We start from the raw sequence: 15946 nt of genomic DNA on the forward strand, positions 1-15946 counted from the left end.
ACCGCCGTAGTTCTTCTGTGGGAACGTCTGCATTTTGCTACGGGGCTTCTCCCAGGCAGAGCATTGCTCTTCAGATACTTGGGATTCTCCAGGCGGTAGATATGTGCCGTGTTCATTGCATACGTCATCTAATCGCTGGATAGAAACAAAAAACCGCAGCTTTATGCAACTCTCCAGCACTATGTGAGTTTTGTATAATTGCCTCAAACTGAGTGGAAATTATCTGCAAGCCAAAAATCTTTCACTGAAACAATTAGCAAATCATTTTAAATAACAAATACAATTGGAATCTCATGATCCATTTGTGGATAGAGCTGAGGGTAACGGTGAGTTCACTGAATGGGTTCATTGTTTTGAATATTGAATATTTGAATATTGAAGCCGATATTGTCAGAGGGCAAGTGCTCTTCTCTCAGTGCAGTGGTGATCCCTAAAGTGTACTTTAAAGCCAGAGAAATTGAAGTAGAATTTTCACATCACCACTTGCTACCACCCTGAATGCTTTCATTTCATATTTTCCTTTTTAAGAAATCAGGTAACTGTTTGTTCTTCCTTGTGGGCATCGTCAGCAGGACAAAGTGTTCCCATTTATTCGGAGCCTCCTTTCCTCCTGCAGTGTGAGGTGTACACCAGCTCCAATCCCAATTCAGGCTGCTGGAGCAGCGCAGGGCTGCACTGTGACAGAGTTCACCCATGGCAGAGTGTGGGGGTGCACAGCATAATGTGACTTTCTGATGTCGCGAACTGGCTCAGTTAGCTGAATTTGCATTTTCTTCACATCCTTTTCTCCCCTTCCTTTTAATTTCTTTCCATCTCTCTTACACTTGCTCTTCCCTTCTCTAGGTTCTGGCTTTCCTTGTTCATCCACATACCGTTTTACCCCATGCATCCTTCTACTCTGTCCTGTTTCCCCTCTCCTCTCCTCTCCTGTTCATTTGTCACTCTTTCTTCCACAGGGGCAATGCCACCGAGAACCTTTGATTCCAATTAGCCCATGTTGACACCGTTGCACCAGCCTGGGCACAGCGCGCTGCAAAGACACCATCGGCCTCACTGCTTTGGGGAGCACGCAGAGTGGCTGAGGATGCCTGTGGAGGAACTGAGGACTCCTGTCTCTACATAAGCGGTGGCCGAGAGAGAGACATGTTGGGACAGCGCCCTTCCAGCTGGCACAATACTCCCTGCACTGAGACAAGCGTCGCTAACTATGGCAATCGCTTGGAGGCTTCTCACGTGGACAGTCATCTTCACTGCAGCCCTCTGCAACTTTCCGGGTTACACGTTCCAATCGCAAGGTAGGGATTGCTGTGGGGAGGGGGCTGGATCTGCTTGCATCAGCTGGCAGAAAGCCCTAGTGCTGGCCCCGGGGGAGGCATTAGGGTGACGTTGTGCTGGGGAGTGGGTGGAGGCACCCTGACCTCTGCTCGGTGTGCTGCAGCAGAACGCCTACTGCCGAACTTGCAGGTGTTTTCCTTTGGCCTGTGAGGAAAGTATGTACTTTGCTCTCGGATGTTACGCTCCTTGACTTTTTGCAGGAGTCCAAGCAGTAGGGTGTGTGTAAGATGAGAGCCATGTACAGGCTCAGGGGGCAGAAGGGCCCATGGTAGCCATGGAGGAGGCTCCCCTTCCAGGAAGCTGGAGCAGTGCACCTTTGCGTGGGCAGAGGCTTTGCTATATGTAGGAGATCTGCGCGTGCTTGTGAGTGGTCCTCTGCATGTGCAGGGACAGAGGTCTCTGCTGGAGGTAGAAACGTTGGACACGGCTATGGGCCTGGACAGGTACCTGCTGCTGGAGGAGCAGTTTGAGTTTGTGCACACGTGTTTCTCTAAGTGATACTGTTAGCAAACATTCAAATCCGTTCTGGCATAAATGTTTTATACCTGTCTTACGTCTGTGTCTTTCTGTTGAGCCTGTGTTTAAACACAGATAGCTTGTGTTTTAACACAGATTTTAACACAAGTTTTTAATACAGATAACACAAGTTATCGTAAGGAAAGTGGAACATGGTTCTCCTGCATGTTGGTAGCTTTAATTAAAGTGTAATTAAATTGCTTAATATTAACAGTGTAATTAAATTGCTTAATACTAACTAGCTTTAGTAACCATTTCTGAAGAGACAATATGAACACTACCATCAGGAGCTAGAGGTAAGAGAGAAGGAGAAAGAGCTGCAAAGTTAGACATTTATCCGTACAAGGTGTTAATACCTCAGCAATACCAATGCACAACCATAATTCTGAAACCCTGCATGTGCCCAGGTTAACTGCAGCAGGGCCAGAGCCAGTGGTAGTCTGAGGCCGTTGCATAGTACAGTGTCATCAGGCTGTAGTTACAATGGCTGTGGATTGTCTTGTGAAGCCAAACTGGAAAGAGGAACAAAAGCAACCCAAAGCCACGTACTGTCCGGGTCTGAGCACCATCTTGTTGCTAAATCCGCCGCACTATCGTATTGCAACTTGCTCTGGGTGAAATGAGAGGCAGTCAAATACAGAGCTGTGCGCTGTGCAGGCGCTGTGCAACGTGCAACATTACACAGGCAGATTTTCTTTAATCTGAAACAAACACGGTTTCTGGTCCTTCTAGCCAAAGCCTCTGGCAATGCCTGTTGTGACTGTTCTGGGCCTCCTGCATCCATCAGTTCGCACCTCCCTCCATCTGCACTGCCGCACTCACAGCACTAGCGACGCTTTGACGAGGACTTTGCTGCCAGATCGCCTCCATCCTGACTCACAGCAGCTGAAATCCTCTTTCACTCAGGGAGTCCCTGAACTGTTTGTTAATACACCTCAGTCTGAACCCATGGGCTCGCTGAAATGACACTTAATATGTCTGCGCTGTCCTAGATCCCAGACTGGGCAGTGGACAAGGCTCGGCCCCTGATACCGTTGGGAGTACAGTGTCATAGGGGAGGGCAGGCAGCGCTCAAGCCAAGGCTTGAATCACAGAATTGTAGGGGTTGGAAAGGACCTCAAGAGATCATTGGGTCCAACCCACACCCCGGTGAAGTCCAGCTACTGCCCAGCCCCATTGGTCAGGCTGTCCCATGGGCCCCTCTCGCTGTCAGAGTGCTTTTTTAGGCTCCCTGCATCCTGAACCATTGGTGTCAGGCTGCTAATGATACTCAGCACTTCTCTTCGTGCTGCTGAGGTAGTAAGTACATAATCCTCACAACACCCTTTCAAGAGGGTGAAATAATGTTATCTTCTCTTAGCAGTTGGAGGCACAGAGGATAAAAGCCAGTGTTTTCAACAAGCCACTGATTTTGGCCAGAAAGAGTTGCCCAGGCAATCCAGCAAGTTGGTGATGGAGCAGGATTCACGTGCCCCATGTGCAAACTCTAGCTCAGTGTATTTATTTTGTGCAGGAAAAAGATTAAGGTATTACAGTCATAAGCTGTAATTATGTATGTGGGAAACAGCAGCCCAACGTTGAAGGCCTTTCCATGTCAGCAGAGATGTAACAAGATTCAGAAGGTAAACAACATCTTGTGTAAACTCAGGCTGTGGTTTTTAACAGCACAGAGAATTGCAGCTGAAACAATTGAGCAAGGATTTGGCACATACCCGTTGCTGAATGGTATTTAATCAAAAGGAAATTTTCTTCTAGTGCCTTAGTTTAATCTCAGTGATAGATTATACATTCTCTGTTTTGTAGAACATTAAATGAGGCTAATCTCACTGCTCCTGGCTCACTTACAAATCAATGCACCCATGGAAGATGTGTAGAGGCTGCCACAGTGCCAGGGCAGCTTGAAGCCACGGGGTCCCATAGTGTTTTCCCCAGCCATCCTCTGTGAACTGTCTGGGCTGCAGCTGGGGCTCCTCTTTGCTTTGGTGACAAGATGAGAGCAAACATCTGCTTCCTTTTTATCCTTTAAGTGGCTCTGTAATGACAGAGGCAGTGATGAGAACATACAAGGAGGGAACAAAATCCTCCCACCTTGGCCTTCACCTTCCTTCTCTTCTTTTTGTTCAGCTTATCCCCTACCATCTCCGAGCTCCTGCTTCCTCTTCTGCCTGCCTTTCCCTTTCTCTGCTGTCCTTGCCCCTACAGATGTGTGCTCCCTTTCCATTAGGAGGTGTGGCAGCGAGGTGCCTTTCATCCCCCTTCTTCCCCCCCAGAAAAAGTCTCAGCTTTCCAGCTCTCTCCCTTGCTCCCTGGGTGCCCAGCTCTGGGCAGGTTTTCCTGCAGAAAGACTTTTTATAGTATCTCTTCTGAAGCAGTGCGACAGCTATCTGGAAACACCAGGCTGCTTATCACTAGTGCAAACCCGTCTGATAAGAGCGGATGCAACACTACGCATTTCAAGCCAAGATCTATTATTACAGTATGGAGTGGCTGAGGGGGCAGAGTTTGGCTTTTCTGGATGGAAGGAGGGGCAAAACAGCGCCGTTACTGATGTTGGGAGCTCCTAGTGTGATCTGTAGCATGGGGGAGCGGCATGACCAAGGCAGGGATGAGTAAATGAGGGAGTTAGGGAACATCTTTGATGCTGTTGGATGGACATGAAATGAGTACACAAGCTTAGGGAGTAAAGAGATGCTAATCTCTTAGAGCCTTGTCTAATCTTACTTTTTTAGAGGAGAGGAAGGAGCCAGATGTAATGCTGGATGAAGACACTGCCTTCTTCCTTGTGTTAAAAGTTTATCTTCCTTATTTTTGGCATCCCCACTCTAAAGGGTCCATTCCTAAAACATTTGTGTGATGCAGGGCACTACTGTCAGCTCACTCTTCCTGTGCCTCAGTTTCCAGGGTGACATCCCCGCGGATGCACAGGGGCCTGCACTGCAGCAAGAGCAGGCTCTCACACACAGCCTGAGCCCCAGGCCCTGGACACTCTTCCCTCCTGGATGTACCTTGCAGGTCAGGATCAGAGACTGCCGCCCAGAGTCCCAGGCCCTCTTCTAGACGCTGGGTGCACAAACCTCCTTCCGAGTCACTATTTTGCAGCCCACATGGACTGCAGAAAGGAAAAAAGAAAAACAAAATGCTTCTGATAGCAAATTTTTCCAAGCCTGAAGTCATTGCTTAAGTGTAAGTAGTCACACTTGTTTGCCCGGCTGCATCGCACACAAGGCGGTGTGATGCAGGGGAAGCTGGAGCACAGGAAGTTAAAAAAAACTAATAATTACTTCTGGCTCGTTGAGCCAAGGGAGAGGTGCCAGAAGTGCTTATGGTTTGGAAGGTTGGGAGCTAACCCCTAAACCCAGCTGGTGGGAAGGACTGTCCCATTAGTGGTGGCCAAGGAAACCACTCGGTCAAACTCCCACACTGGAAAACACACTAGAGGAAAAGGAAACTTTCCAGTGCTGCCATGCGGTGAGAGTGTAATTTGGAGTCCAAATTTGTGATGGCTGGGAAGGCTTTGAAGATGGGTGCTGTGGAGCCAGGCAAAAAGCAGCCACCCTGGAGCAGCCTGGCCTCCCCTGTTTGCTTAGGAAACAGCTACGCATAGGATGCAGGAAGCACAGTAACATTCTTTCAGCATGAAGAGGGCAAATCCTCTCCAACTCCCTGAGCAAACCTCCAGCCATTGGGGTTAAGAAGAAAACACTATAATGGGGGGAGCTGTCCTGTCCACTGTATTTTTTTTATTTTATTTTATTTTTTGCATCTTCTGCTAAAACCTCCAGTACCGAGGCACACAGAGATGGCTGGACCACTGATCAGATCTGCTCTGGCAATCCCTGTGACATTTTGCTTATAAAACATGAGATTTCTGTAGAGGCTGCAGAGTGCCAATTTCTTTGACAGCCAAAAGCGTTGTGTTACTTTGCAAGCGCAGTCAGACGTTTTGGACAGTGACCTTGTCAGAGTACATTTCCGAAGTGGTATGAGACAGCCTCAAAAGCTCAAGTGCCCCAAGAGGAGGTGCTAAGCCAAACCGATAGGGTAAAGAGCCCCAGGCTGGTGAGCTGGGAAGGCAGGGTAGGGCAATAGATAGAGGCCTGGCTGGCGAGTCAGGATGTCTGACTTCTTTTCTTGCTACCTTTTTAGCACAGCTGGGGAATTCTGGTTACCTTTTTGTTACTTTGATTGCGAAGGCATTGTCTTGCTGCCTCTTTAAAGGATGTCTCATACCTAAGGCACTAATAAGCCCATGACCCAAGAGGCTAGTGTAGGGTTGATATTATGCAAGTTATCAAAAAGCAGGGTAAACAGGTCCATGTGGCAGTTGCAGATACTCTAAAGAACCCCACAATTTCTTAGCAAGACTGTCATCTCCTGAGACATTGTCCCTTCTGTGTTCAGGTATGAGTTGAATTTAACTTACTGTTAGCTTTGTTACTGAACAGAACCAGTCAGAAATAACCCTCCAAACCACAGAGCATGGCTCTGTACAGGCTGGAGTCCCTCTGCCCACTGGAGATGGAGAGGTGAGGGACAGTCCAGGTCCAGAGCCAGAATTTGTCTGTCCTGAACAGCCCCTTGGACCAGTCTGGTTCTCTTCGTCACCTGCAGAGGAAGAAGATCAGGTTCTGTAGGCTGAAGGCCTCCAAGAATACCCCAAGGATCATGCAGCCTGAACAGAGCAGGGAATACAGGTAGCATATCCTCATTGTGCGGTAGTTAGAGGCCCCTTGTCCTTCTGCCCATCCTTGCTTTCAGAGATGTTTGTTGCAAGCAGTCATAAGTGAGCTTGGTCTGTCTGTCAGGCTGGCAGGAAGCCACCTGGCTAATCCAGGTCCACACGGGGCAGACAAGTGCTGGAGGGTTGCAGGGGGCTGAGCGGTGAGCTGGTGTCCTGCAGTTGTGCATTTTGTCGGCAGCGTGAGCTGTGTGCTTGCTCACGGAAGTGAGCTGGGAATGCTGGCAGCATGATGGCTGGGTTGCAGGATTCCCTGGGTCAGGATGCTGCCTGCCCTGCCCTGGCTGTCACTGTGCTGGTGCTCAGGCACAGCTGGCTCTGTGCTGAAGCTGCTGGGTGTTTTGCTCTGACTCTTTGCAGAATGTCACTCCTCCTGTGTTTGCTTTTCCTCCCCAGAGGAGTTCCTCTCCAGCCTCGATCACTATGAAATTGCATTCCCCATCCAAGTGGACCAAAACGGGGACTTCCTCACCTTTGACATGAGGAGCCAGCTGAAGCAACGCCCTCGGCGCAGTCTGGGCTCCTTGCCCTACGAGCCATCTGAGCAGCAGGTTTTCTACAAAGTCTCTGCCCATCGAACCCAGTTCCTTCTCAACCTGACACTGCACTCCAACCTGCTGGCTGAGCACTTCACTGTAGAATACTGGAAGAGAGATGGTGTGGACTGGCAACATGATTTCCACGAGGATTGCCACTACGCGGGCCACCTGCAGGATCAGTACCTGAACTCAAAGGTCGCCATCAGCAACTGCAACGGACTGGTGAGTCCCTGAATTTTGCCCAGCCAAGGGCACTACTAACAATGAAAGCTGCCCATAAAGCAGAGCAGATTGCAGCTTCTTTGATCTGTGCTGTAGAAATGCAACCCGGTTTGGGTCCCAGCAGACGGATCCGTGGTGGTGGGAAACCTGTGGTTGATGTCAAACTAGAATATTGCACGGTGACATCAAAAGTCAGCTGAGGGTGAAGGCCATGTCCCCTCATTACATTTATAGGAGTTCCTGATCCATGTTGGGACTGTAGTCCAGTTCCTACCAAAGTCAGTGGGAGTTTTTCCATTGATTTTAACTGGAATGGGATAATCCAGGCTCTAGACCATTATTCCGGCTCTTACAGAACTCTCCGGTCCACTTCCAACAGCAACAGCAAAAGATATAAAACATATCGTATGTGCTAGTGAGGAAGAAGCACAGGAGGGCAGAAATTTCACTGCATGACCAAGAATGTCAAAAGTGCATTCAGATCCTTATAACCGCAGATACATTCCTGGGGTTCCTAGTCACTTCTGTCCAGATTCCAGGAGCTGAAAACGTGTTTTCTGGGGAAAAACTAAGCTAGTCAGTGTTTTTCAGTATGAAAAGAGGGGACAAGACGGCATTCGTCAGAATCAGCAAGGCTGCTGCAGAGAGGGAGGAAATTATCTGTTCTGCATGTTCCCAACAGCTAGGACTAGACATTATGGTCTTAAATATCAGTAGGAAAGCTCAACGGTAGACAATAGTGCTGAGGATAGCTGAGACTAGGTTGCCTGAAGAGTGCAGGGCCCCAACATCGTTGGAGATCTTTAAGAGTAGGCAAGACAAATACCTCTCAAAAATACTCCAGGTATGATTCATTAGCTCTTTCAGCACTGGGAATAGCTTAAGGACTTCCATCCTTATTTTTCTGTGATTTTCTGATATTTCTGGCTCACAAAGAGCATTTCAAGACCTGCCAGATGGAGGGATGGAGCAAACATACCCCGTTAGTGAATCCCAAGGATGATGGCTCTCTTGGAGGAGTAACACGTAGAAAAAGACTCCGTAGGCCAGATTCGTATTTATGCTACAGCCCCACCTCTTAGCAGTGTGGAAGAGCTTCCAAACAGGAATAAATTCACATTGATTTATTGTTAAATTACATTGCCAGAACAGTGCTGCGGGTTATTAACAGAAATGAGAATCTGACTCATTATATCAGAGAGTCTAATGTTTCCATCTCACAGCCAAAAATCAGAGCTGCATAAACTCTTGGTTCCTAAGTTAGCCTTTTGTTTAGATTTAGGACCTCTGCTGAAGTCCTGGATGATTTATTGATGCTCAGAAAAGAAGAGCCGAAGGGTGAGCTGGACACTGCTGGTCCAGAAGGATAGCCAGCTTTAGCCTACCTCATGCTTCAGAGGGCACCAAGTCCAGGACAAGCAATGACCTGGCAGCACTTGCACTGGGATATTTTAGTCCACAGACAGTTTTGCTCTGGAGAGATACCAGGGGTTGTCTGGAGGAAAAAGCAGCCAGGCGCAAAGAGATACGGGGGGTCATCCAGCAACCTCTCCTTTTCCTGAACTCTGTCCTCCTGCTGTGGCGAGCTACAGGAATCAGCAAGGAGGGGGGTCTTCAGCCTTAGTGAGGACAACAGGCTCAGGAATTTGGCCAAGGTGAGGCTGGAGCTGGCAGTGGGGTCTGTACCTGCCACCTGAGCAGACCTGTGCAGAGCTCTGGCTGATTATCAGCAGATGAGCCCTCCTGGCTCCACTCCTGCCTGCGCCCCTCCAGGCAGGCACCAGGTCTGCTTAGCAGGGGACAGGTCAGGACAGAAGAGGGTCTCAGGGGACATGAGGTCCGGTATGTGCTGACACCCGCCAGCAGGGGCCTGGACACTGCAACCCACATCTGCGCAGACCTGACTCCAGATGGTGCAAAGGGGGCTGTGTAATGTGGTGTTACATGGGCGCAGGCTGGAGCCAGTGCTGGTTATGGGGTGACCTGTGCATGGAGGAGAGGGAAGGGGAAGACTCCAGAGTCTTGTCCAATGCAAAGGCATGAGAACAGGTAACAAGCCTCAAGCTATCCTCCTTCCCTTCTACTCCCCACATCCCTTTACAATTTCTGCATCTGCGAGGCACACCTCTGCAAACTATTTCGTTTTCAAATGCAACGCACCTTACGACACACCAGCTTTAGGCTGCTGATACCTGGCCACGCGCTGTCAGACATCACCCACCCTTCACGTCTGCCGCACAGCTGGCCCAGCACGCAGCCGGCATCAACCCATGCGGCTGCACTTCAGCTTGAGCAGGATAGAAGTCACCCAGGCTTAACTTGTCGGAAGCGAAGGGCAAAATGGCCCATTTTCCAAAACATGCGGAGCTGCGAGCTGCCAGCAGGGCCCAACATGAAGCAGCTGGAGCCTGCGGGAGCAGCCTGAGAAGCTCTTGCCGGGCCAGGAGCTGGAAGCCCTGAGTTAAGCAGAGCTGTGTTTCAGCCCACCGGCTGCACGACAGCCCAAGGACTCATGTCCTCCCATCAACAAAATTGCATCTAGGCGTAAACAGCCTTAGGAGAGAAATGTCCCTGTCTTACCTCTTGCGTCAGAGCTCATCAAAGGCCGCTTTAAAGGCTGGGTTTTCAGCCCTTTGCGTCTATGCTGAAACTGTGCTTTCGTCTGAATTGCCCTCCTGAAATCAGCGGGAACATGAGATGTTTGGAGCTCGGCAGATGGCCCCGCTGCCGAGGCTGACGTCAAGCTGTTAAAGTGTGTAAGAGGAGGTGGAAGAGCTGAGCTGCAGTATGTAGCCGTGTCTTTCTTAAGTGTGGTTATAAGTTAATAGGATAAACCATCTTTGCTCTGCAGATGACCTGGGTGAATCACAGACAGGATATCCAGCTTAGCTCCCCCACAAACCACAGAGATCTCTCTCAGGGCTTCTTGCCGCCCCCTTTCAACACGCGTGTGTCACGTCCACCACCCAGACCTCAGCGCTTGGGTTTTGGGCTCAGCGGTGGGGGAGTTTTCAGACTCCTGTGACGGCAGAGCTTCGTTCCCACAGGATATTGGGCAGGTCGTGGAGCCTCCTGCCTCTTGTGTATTCCTCAGAGGCTCCAGGTTTGAGCTGGGAAGGGCCCTTTTCTAGCAGTGTATGGTTTTCAGGCAGGACGTGCTTTCCCCTCCTGCTGCTCTGCCCCAAGCCGGCGGTGACCTCCTTCTCCCCGTCCCGCAAAGCCGGCAGCCAGCTGGCTTCGCAGGCCGACACTCGGCTTTCCGCCGGAGCCCTCGCCAGGCTAACCTCACAGTACCTCGCTTGTGTTTGAAAAGGTGGAGCGGAGCCAAGAGCAACAGAGCCTGGTGCAGGAGGAAATCCCCCGGCACTCTGGAGATGGGGACTTCTCTGCGCGCACACTGCCCCGATTCAGCTTTCGTAGCGGGGAGGGAGGTGGGGAGAGACCTCTTACAGAGGCAGCGTCCACCCCAGAGAGGCTCTCCCCCGCTTGCCCAGCAGTAACGCTGTTACATAGATGGTTCCTTCCACACAAGGACCTCAAGATGTCTTACGGAGACCTGCTTCCCCACGCCCCTCCCTGGCAGATCAGGGCTCCTGTCCCTGTGGTGTAGAAGGGCTGCGAAATCCAGTGGGCAGCATCAGTGCAGAGCAGATGGCAGGATCGGGGGGCTCTGCACCCAGAGCTATGCTTGCGCACAAGCAGCAGGAGGACAGCCAGGTAACGTGAGTCTCAGACCTCTGGGATCCTTCTTGGCCTGCCTGGGCAAAGTCGGGCAGTTTCTGTGTCTCAGTTGCTCACTGGTGAAGTTCAGCTGATAGAACCACCTTGGTTTCCTGGAGGTAAGACTGAACACCAGGAGAAAGTTGCAATGGTGACGGGGCTTCTGCTTATGTTGGGCTGGAGGAAGCCTTTTAGGTTGTCCAAACCTTTTACCCAGAGGCAAAGCTTGCTGCAAGGATAGGAAAGGATAGGACCAGCCGCGGAGGAGACGTGTTGCAAGCAGCTGGTGAATTGGGCTGTTCATCCTGCTATTTCCCTCTCATGCCAATCGTCATGGTCTCACGAGGAGGTGCATTTGCACAGGGCAAAGTCTGGGCTTACAGCCCAGATTCTTTTGGTCACAGAATAAAACAAGGGAGAACAACAACAAAATATGTGAATAGCTAAATCAACAAAATGGGAGCAGAAACAAGATCATCTGGTTGAAATGGCTAGTTGGGGTGTAAAAAGGGCAGTGCTGGTTGAGGAGAACAAACCAGATTTTAGGCTGCAGAGAAAGGTTCTGACCCTGAAAATGAGATTTTAGGTCACAAAGATTCGATACATTTCTCAAAAGCCTCTGGACATCTGCAATCCTCTGCAGCTCTGTGCCTCAGTTTCTTAGCTGGTGGTAAAGCTCCTGAGCTGCTTCCAAGGGCTCTTTGATGAGGTTGAGAAGCACAGGAGGTTGATCTGAATGCTAAGTTGTGCTGATATTTAAAGATATGGTACTTAGGATCCCACAGACGGCTCTCAGTTAGATCAATGAGTGTCATGGAATAGGAAACAACTTAATTTTGCAAGGAAAGACTGTGATTTTCAGAGGACTCTAATGAGCAGAGAGGCCCCACGGCATCCATGAGCAGCTGGCTCAGTTTGCTCTGGTCCATAGCTTCATATGATTCAGTGTTTGTGTATAAAGGAAGGATTTCTGCACATGCTCTAAGCTGTTTGTCAGTCCCCGGAAATTCAGCAGCTAACCATCACAAATTTCATTTTCAGAAAATAGCAGTATGTCACCCATTTCTCTCCCTACTTGTTTTATTCCTTTCCTTCTCTTTCCTTTCACAGCATGGGGTGATAGTTGCAGATGAGGAGGAATATTTCATTGAACCGCTGAGCCCGGGAGCCAACGTCAGCGCAGGGAACGAGGGCAAGGGCAGCCCCCACGTTGTGTACAAGCGATCGTCTCTCCAGTACCCACACATGGATGCAGCCTGCGGTGTGCTAGGTATCTCTGCCCACCAACACATCTTCAGTCCATCCCAGTGCAGGCCGGGAAAGTTCCAATAGACCGGGCTGTGAAAGTCCATACTGCCCTCTATGGCAGAAAAAAAAACAAATTTTTCTCTTGCATTTAAGAAAGTTTTATTTATGTATTTACTTTTACCCACGCAAAACATTTCTGGTGGCCTGGTCTTTGGAAAGCTCTTACACTCTCTTCTTCACAGCAGGGCCTTTAGATTTGTAAATAGAGGGTGGAATAGAGAAAAAAATCTCTCTTATTGTTCTGACAAAAGTCCTCCCGGTTTTGGCCAATTTTGAAGGTATTGAGAAATCATAGTTCATGCATGCTCAACCTCTTTCCCACACGCCTGTGCCCTTCTTGTCCTTGCCAGAAATCTGTCTGTGTCCTGGAGCCTGGGTGAAATCGCTGGCCCCTGTGAATGTATGAAGTTTCTCCGTCTATCCAAATGTTGTGTGTATACAGGATGCTGTTCCCTCAGTTTACAGAGGCTTCCCCTGGCTCTGCACATGGGTCAGCTAGCTTTTTACAGGGTTAAGAGTCCAAGACTGCAGAAGCAGAACGGTTCCCAGTTGCTCATAGCAGGTTTGTGTGTCCCCTGAGGATGTTCATCCAGTGTCCCAGTGCTGATGCTTGACCAGATGAGGAATCACTGCTGGAAGGGACGGAGTCTCTGCAAACACCAGGGCACCACCAACTTGGTCTGAGCAGAGCAGCAAGCGGTGTCCCCAGATGTGCCAGCGTGTCTGGAAACAACCTGTGCTTCCCTGACCCAGCTCTTCCCGTCCCAGCTCCCAGTTACACTGTGCCAGCAGACTCCCCTTCTCCTGACTCTGCCACATTCTCCAGCTTCCAGACAAAAGTCAGCCTGTTCCCAGTTGCTTCTTGGAAAGGAAAGACCATGCAATGGGAGCCACAGGCTAGGTATGGTTCTCTGACAAGCACAGCACAACTGAACCCAGCAAGGACACCCGTCCCCTCATCCCGTAGGCTGGACCAGTCCCAACCAGCTCAGTGCACACTGCGGGTTCCTTCTGATCATCCCAAAGGGCTGGAGCTGTGATGTGTCCATCTTCCCAGTCTCGCCTGGGTATCTGATCAGCATCAGAGCAGAGGACGCTGATTCAGCCTCCCCACAGGGCAGCAGCAGTTGTTGTAACCCTCCCAGACAGCTCTCCTGCCCTACAGCGGGAGCCAGGCCATGGGGCCAGAGCTGTTGGCCCTGCTGGGGACATCTCTACGGTCAGATTGGTAGCACTTGAAGCCTGGAGTGAAGTCCTACAAGTCTGCTGCTGCTTTGAAGGTTGCAGCTGTGTCTGTGGAGGAAAAGCCAAATCCTAAATTCGGGTTCTGGCAGGAAAAGGAAAGAGGAAATGATCTGCAATAGCCTTATTGTCAGATTATGTCTGTGTAGTATCTAAATCCACAGGCTCTTCCCTATGACCGAGTTGAGGACAGGGCCTTGCAGTGCAGAGGCAGCAGAGCGCGTGGTGGAGGCGGTGGTGCTGGCATGCAGCAGCAGGATGGGCACGCACCTTTCCACGTGGTGCACAGGCAGGAGGGCAGCAGGATACCAGTGGGCATGGCCCTGGTCTGCAGTAGGAAGTGCTCATGAAACTGGGACCAGGACTGGGTGTGTTTGCTGGGTCTGATGTGTGGTGCATAATAAGCCTTGCAATGCCTTTCCTTCCCAGCACTGAAACCGAGCTTAATAGTGTCCACCTCTCACCTCTGTATGCTGCTGAAACACTGCTGGAAGGCAACAGAAAAATCTCTTTCCCTCCTCAGATGAGAAGCCCTGGAAAGGGAGGCACTGGTGGCTGCGGACACTGAAGCCCTCCCCGCTGAAGCCATCAGGCAACCACAGCCAGCGAGGCCAGCTGCCCCTGAAGAGATCCGTCAGCACGGAGCGCTATGTGGAGACCCTGGTGGTGGCTGACAAAATGATGGTGGGGTACCACGGCCGGCGGGACATAGAGCAGTACATCCTGGCCATCATGAATATTGTAAGTGTTATAACCACATCATGAACTTTGGGAGACCCCAGGGGCTCATATACCCAGCAGCACAGAGCAATCTGGAATAAATCCTGTTCTGAACCCCAAATGTCTTGGTTTGGCAAAGGGTACCACATGCTTTTCCTGCAAGACAACAAGTAGGATGAAGGGAGCACAGTGGGGAAATGAGATCTATCTGTTTCAGGATTGCAGTGGCTTCTTCCTGGGCAACAATCCTGACATGCTGCCACTGCTCCAGAGCAGTAATTCTCCAAAGCCTACAGGGACTCTGTTGTACAGGGGGAGGCACCTCAGGAGTGGTAAACTCTGGCCTGTCTGACCATGCTACAGGCCAGATCTGGACTGGGAGAACAAAGTCCTTTCTTTGAACAGCATCTCTCATCTCAAATTAGCATTGCAAATGGGGCCAGCCAAGCTGAGAAACACATGGGAAAGCATAAGGACAGTCAGCTCTCACGCTTGGGGTCTGATCAGCATGAAGGGTAAGGAGAAATACCCCCTGTTCTTCCATACAGCTCTGCCTGTGTCTCTGGGTTACTGCAGAGGAGCTTCCTCTGCAGCATCACGTTTGGGTCATTGCTGGCAGCAGGATACCATGCTAGATGCATTAACGGCCTGAATAATGTCATGCTGCGAGTCCTCCTGTGAGGTGAGATAGGCTTAGAGGTTATCCATCAAACCTATGAAAGCTGTTCTGTGATGGCTCTTTGTCCTGTCCTCTGCAGGATCTCTTTTCATGGCTTCCTCAGTTTGCATTTCTAAAGCACATGCCAGATTTTAAAACAATACAGTTTCTAACTGTTTCATCTGCTGTAAAACACCCACCGTGTGCTGTCTGGTTCCCTGCTGATGGGCAATCAGCAAAGCTTCATCCCCTTGGCTGCATAATACCAGAACCGCAGGGTTTCCTCACCTGAGCTACGGACAAGGAGCAGGTGCTGCGGGTTCCCACCTTCATTGTTGCAGGCTCCCCAGAAGGAGACACCACGGTCTGAACGTGGTTTAGGAAGTTTTGCTGTCCAAATAGTAACATGGAATCTCATTCTGTTTCCACTTCCTAAAAGGGATTGTGTTTAGACCCACGGCTCCTGCAGACGAACGGCGCTGTTTCCCTCTGGCGGGTGCCCAACGTGTGCCTGCTCACAGCTGACTGCACCGCCACTCAGCTAGCGAGCTCATTTTTAAGACTCGTCTTTTCTTGTTTCTTGGAGGTCAGGTTGCCAAACTTTTCCAGGACTCGAGTCTGGGCAATATTGTCAATATCCTGGTGACCCGGCTGATTCTCCTCACTGAGGATCAGGTAAGGTGGGCTTTGCCAAGCTGCTTCCATCATGCTGCTGCACTCCCTTTGCGGGACTGTGTGTTCTTCCTAGATGGCACCCCCAGGAGGTCCCCCCAGTGCAGTCTGCTGGGTACACCATGCCCTCCCAAAGGCAGCTGGGGCCTGGTTTCAGGCTGGGAACCTCTGGGTGTCTGAGGACTGTTTTTATGATAAAGTGGATTTAGGGAGGTTTAAGGAGCTTTAGTCCCCCCTAAAGTCTTGCTTCCTCATGGCCTCTGTTAAAGGCCGAGG

General features: G+C 50.3%; 1 protein-coding gene across 8 annotated transcripts in view; it reads left to right on the forward strand.

The window, feature by feature from the left end:
• Positions 1 to 15946, forward strand: part of ADAMTS10 (ADAM metallopeptidase with thrombospondin type 1 motif 10) — a 72848-nt gene that overhangs the window by 31085 nt on the left and 25817 nt on the right. For all 8 annotated transcript variants that reach the window (XM_083810649.1, XM_083810652.1, XM_083810648.1 and 5 more), the window contains 5 exons: positions 957 to 1295; positions 6986 to 7350; positions 12181 to 12340; positions 14144 to 14361; positions 15590 to 15673. In XM_083810649.1, the coding sequence (XP_083666775.1) occupies positions 1208 to 1295; positions 6986 to 7350; positions 12181 to 12340; positions 14144 to 14361; positions 15590 to 15673 (915 nt within the window). In that variant the 5' untranslated portion in view covers positions 957 to 1207. The remainder of the gene's footprint in view (positions 1 to 956; positions 1296 to 6985; positions 7351 to 12180; positions 12341 to 14143; positions 14362 to 15589; positions 15674 to 15946) is intronic.

Source organism: Anser anser (genome assembly GCF_964211835.1).
Source record: "Anser anser genome assembly, chromosome: 25".
NCBI classification, from domain to species: Eukaryota; Metazoa; Chordata; class Aves; order Anseriformes; family Anatidae; genus Anser; species Anser anser.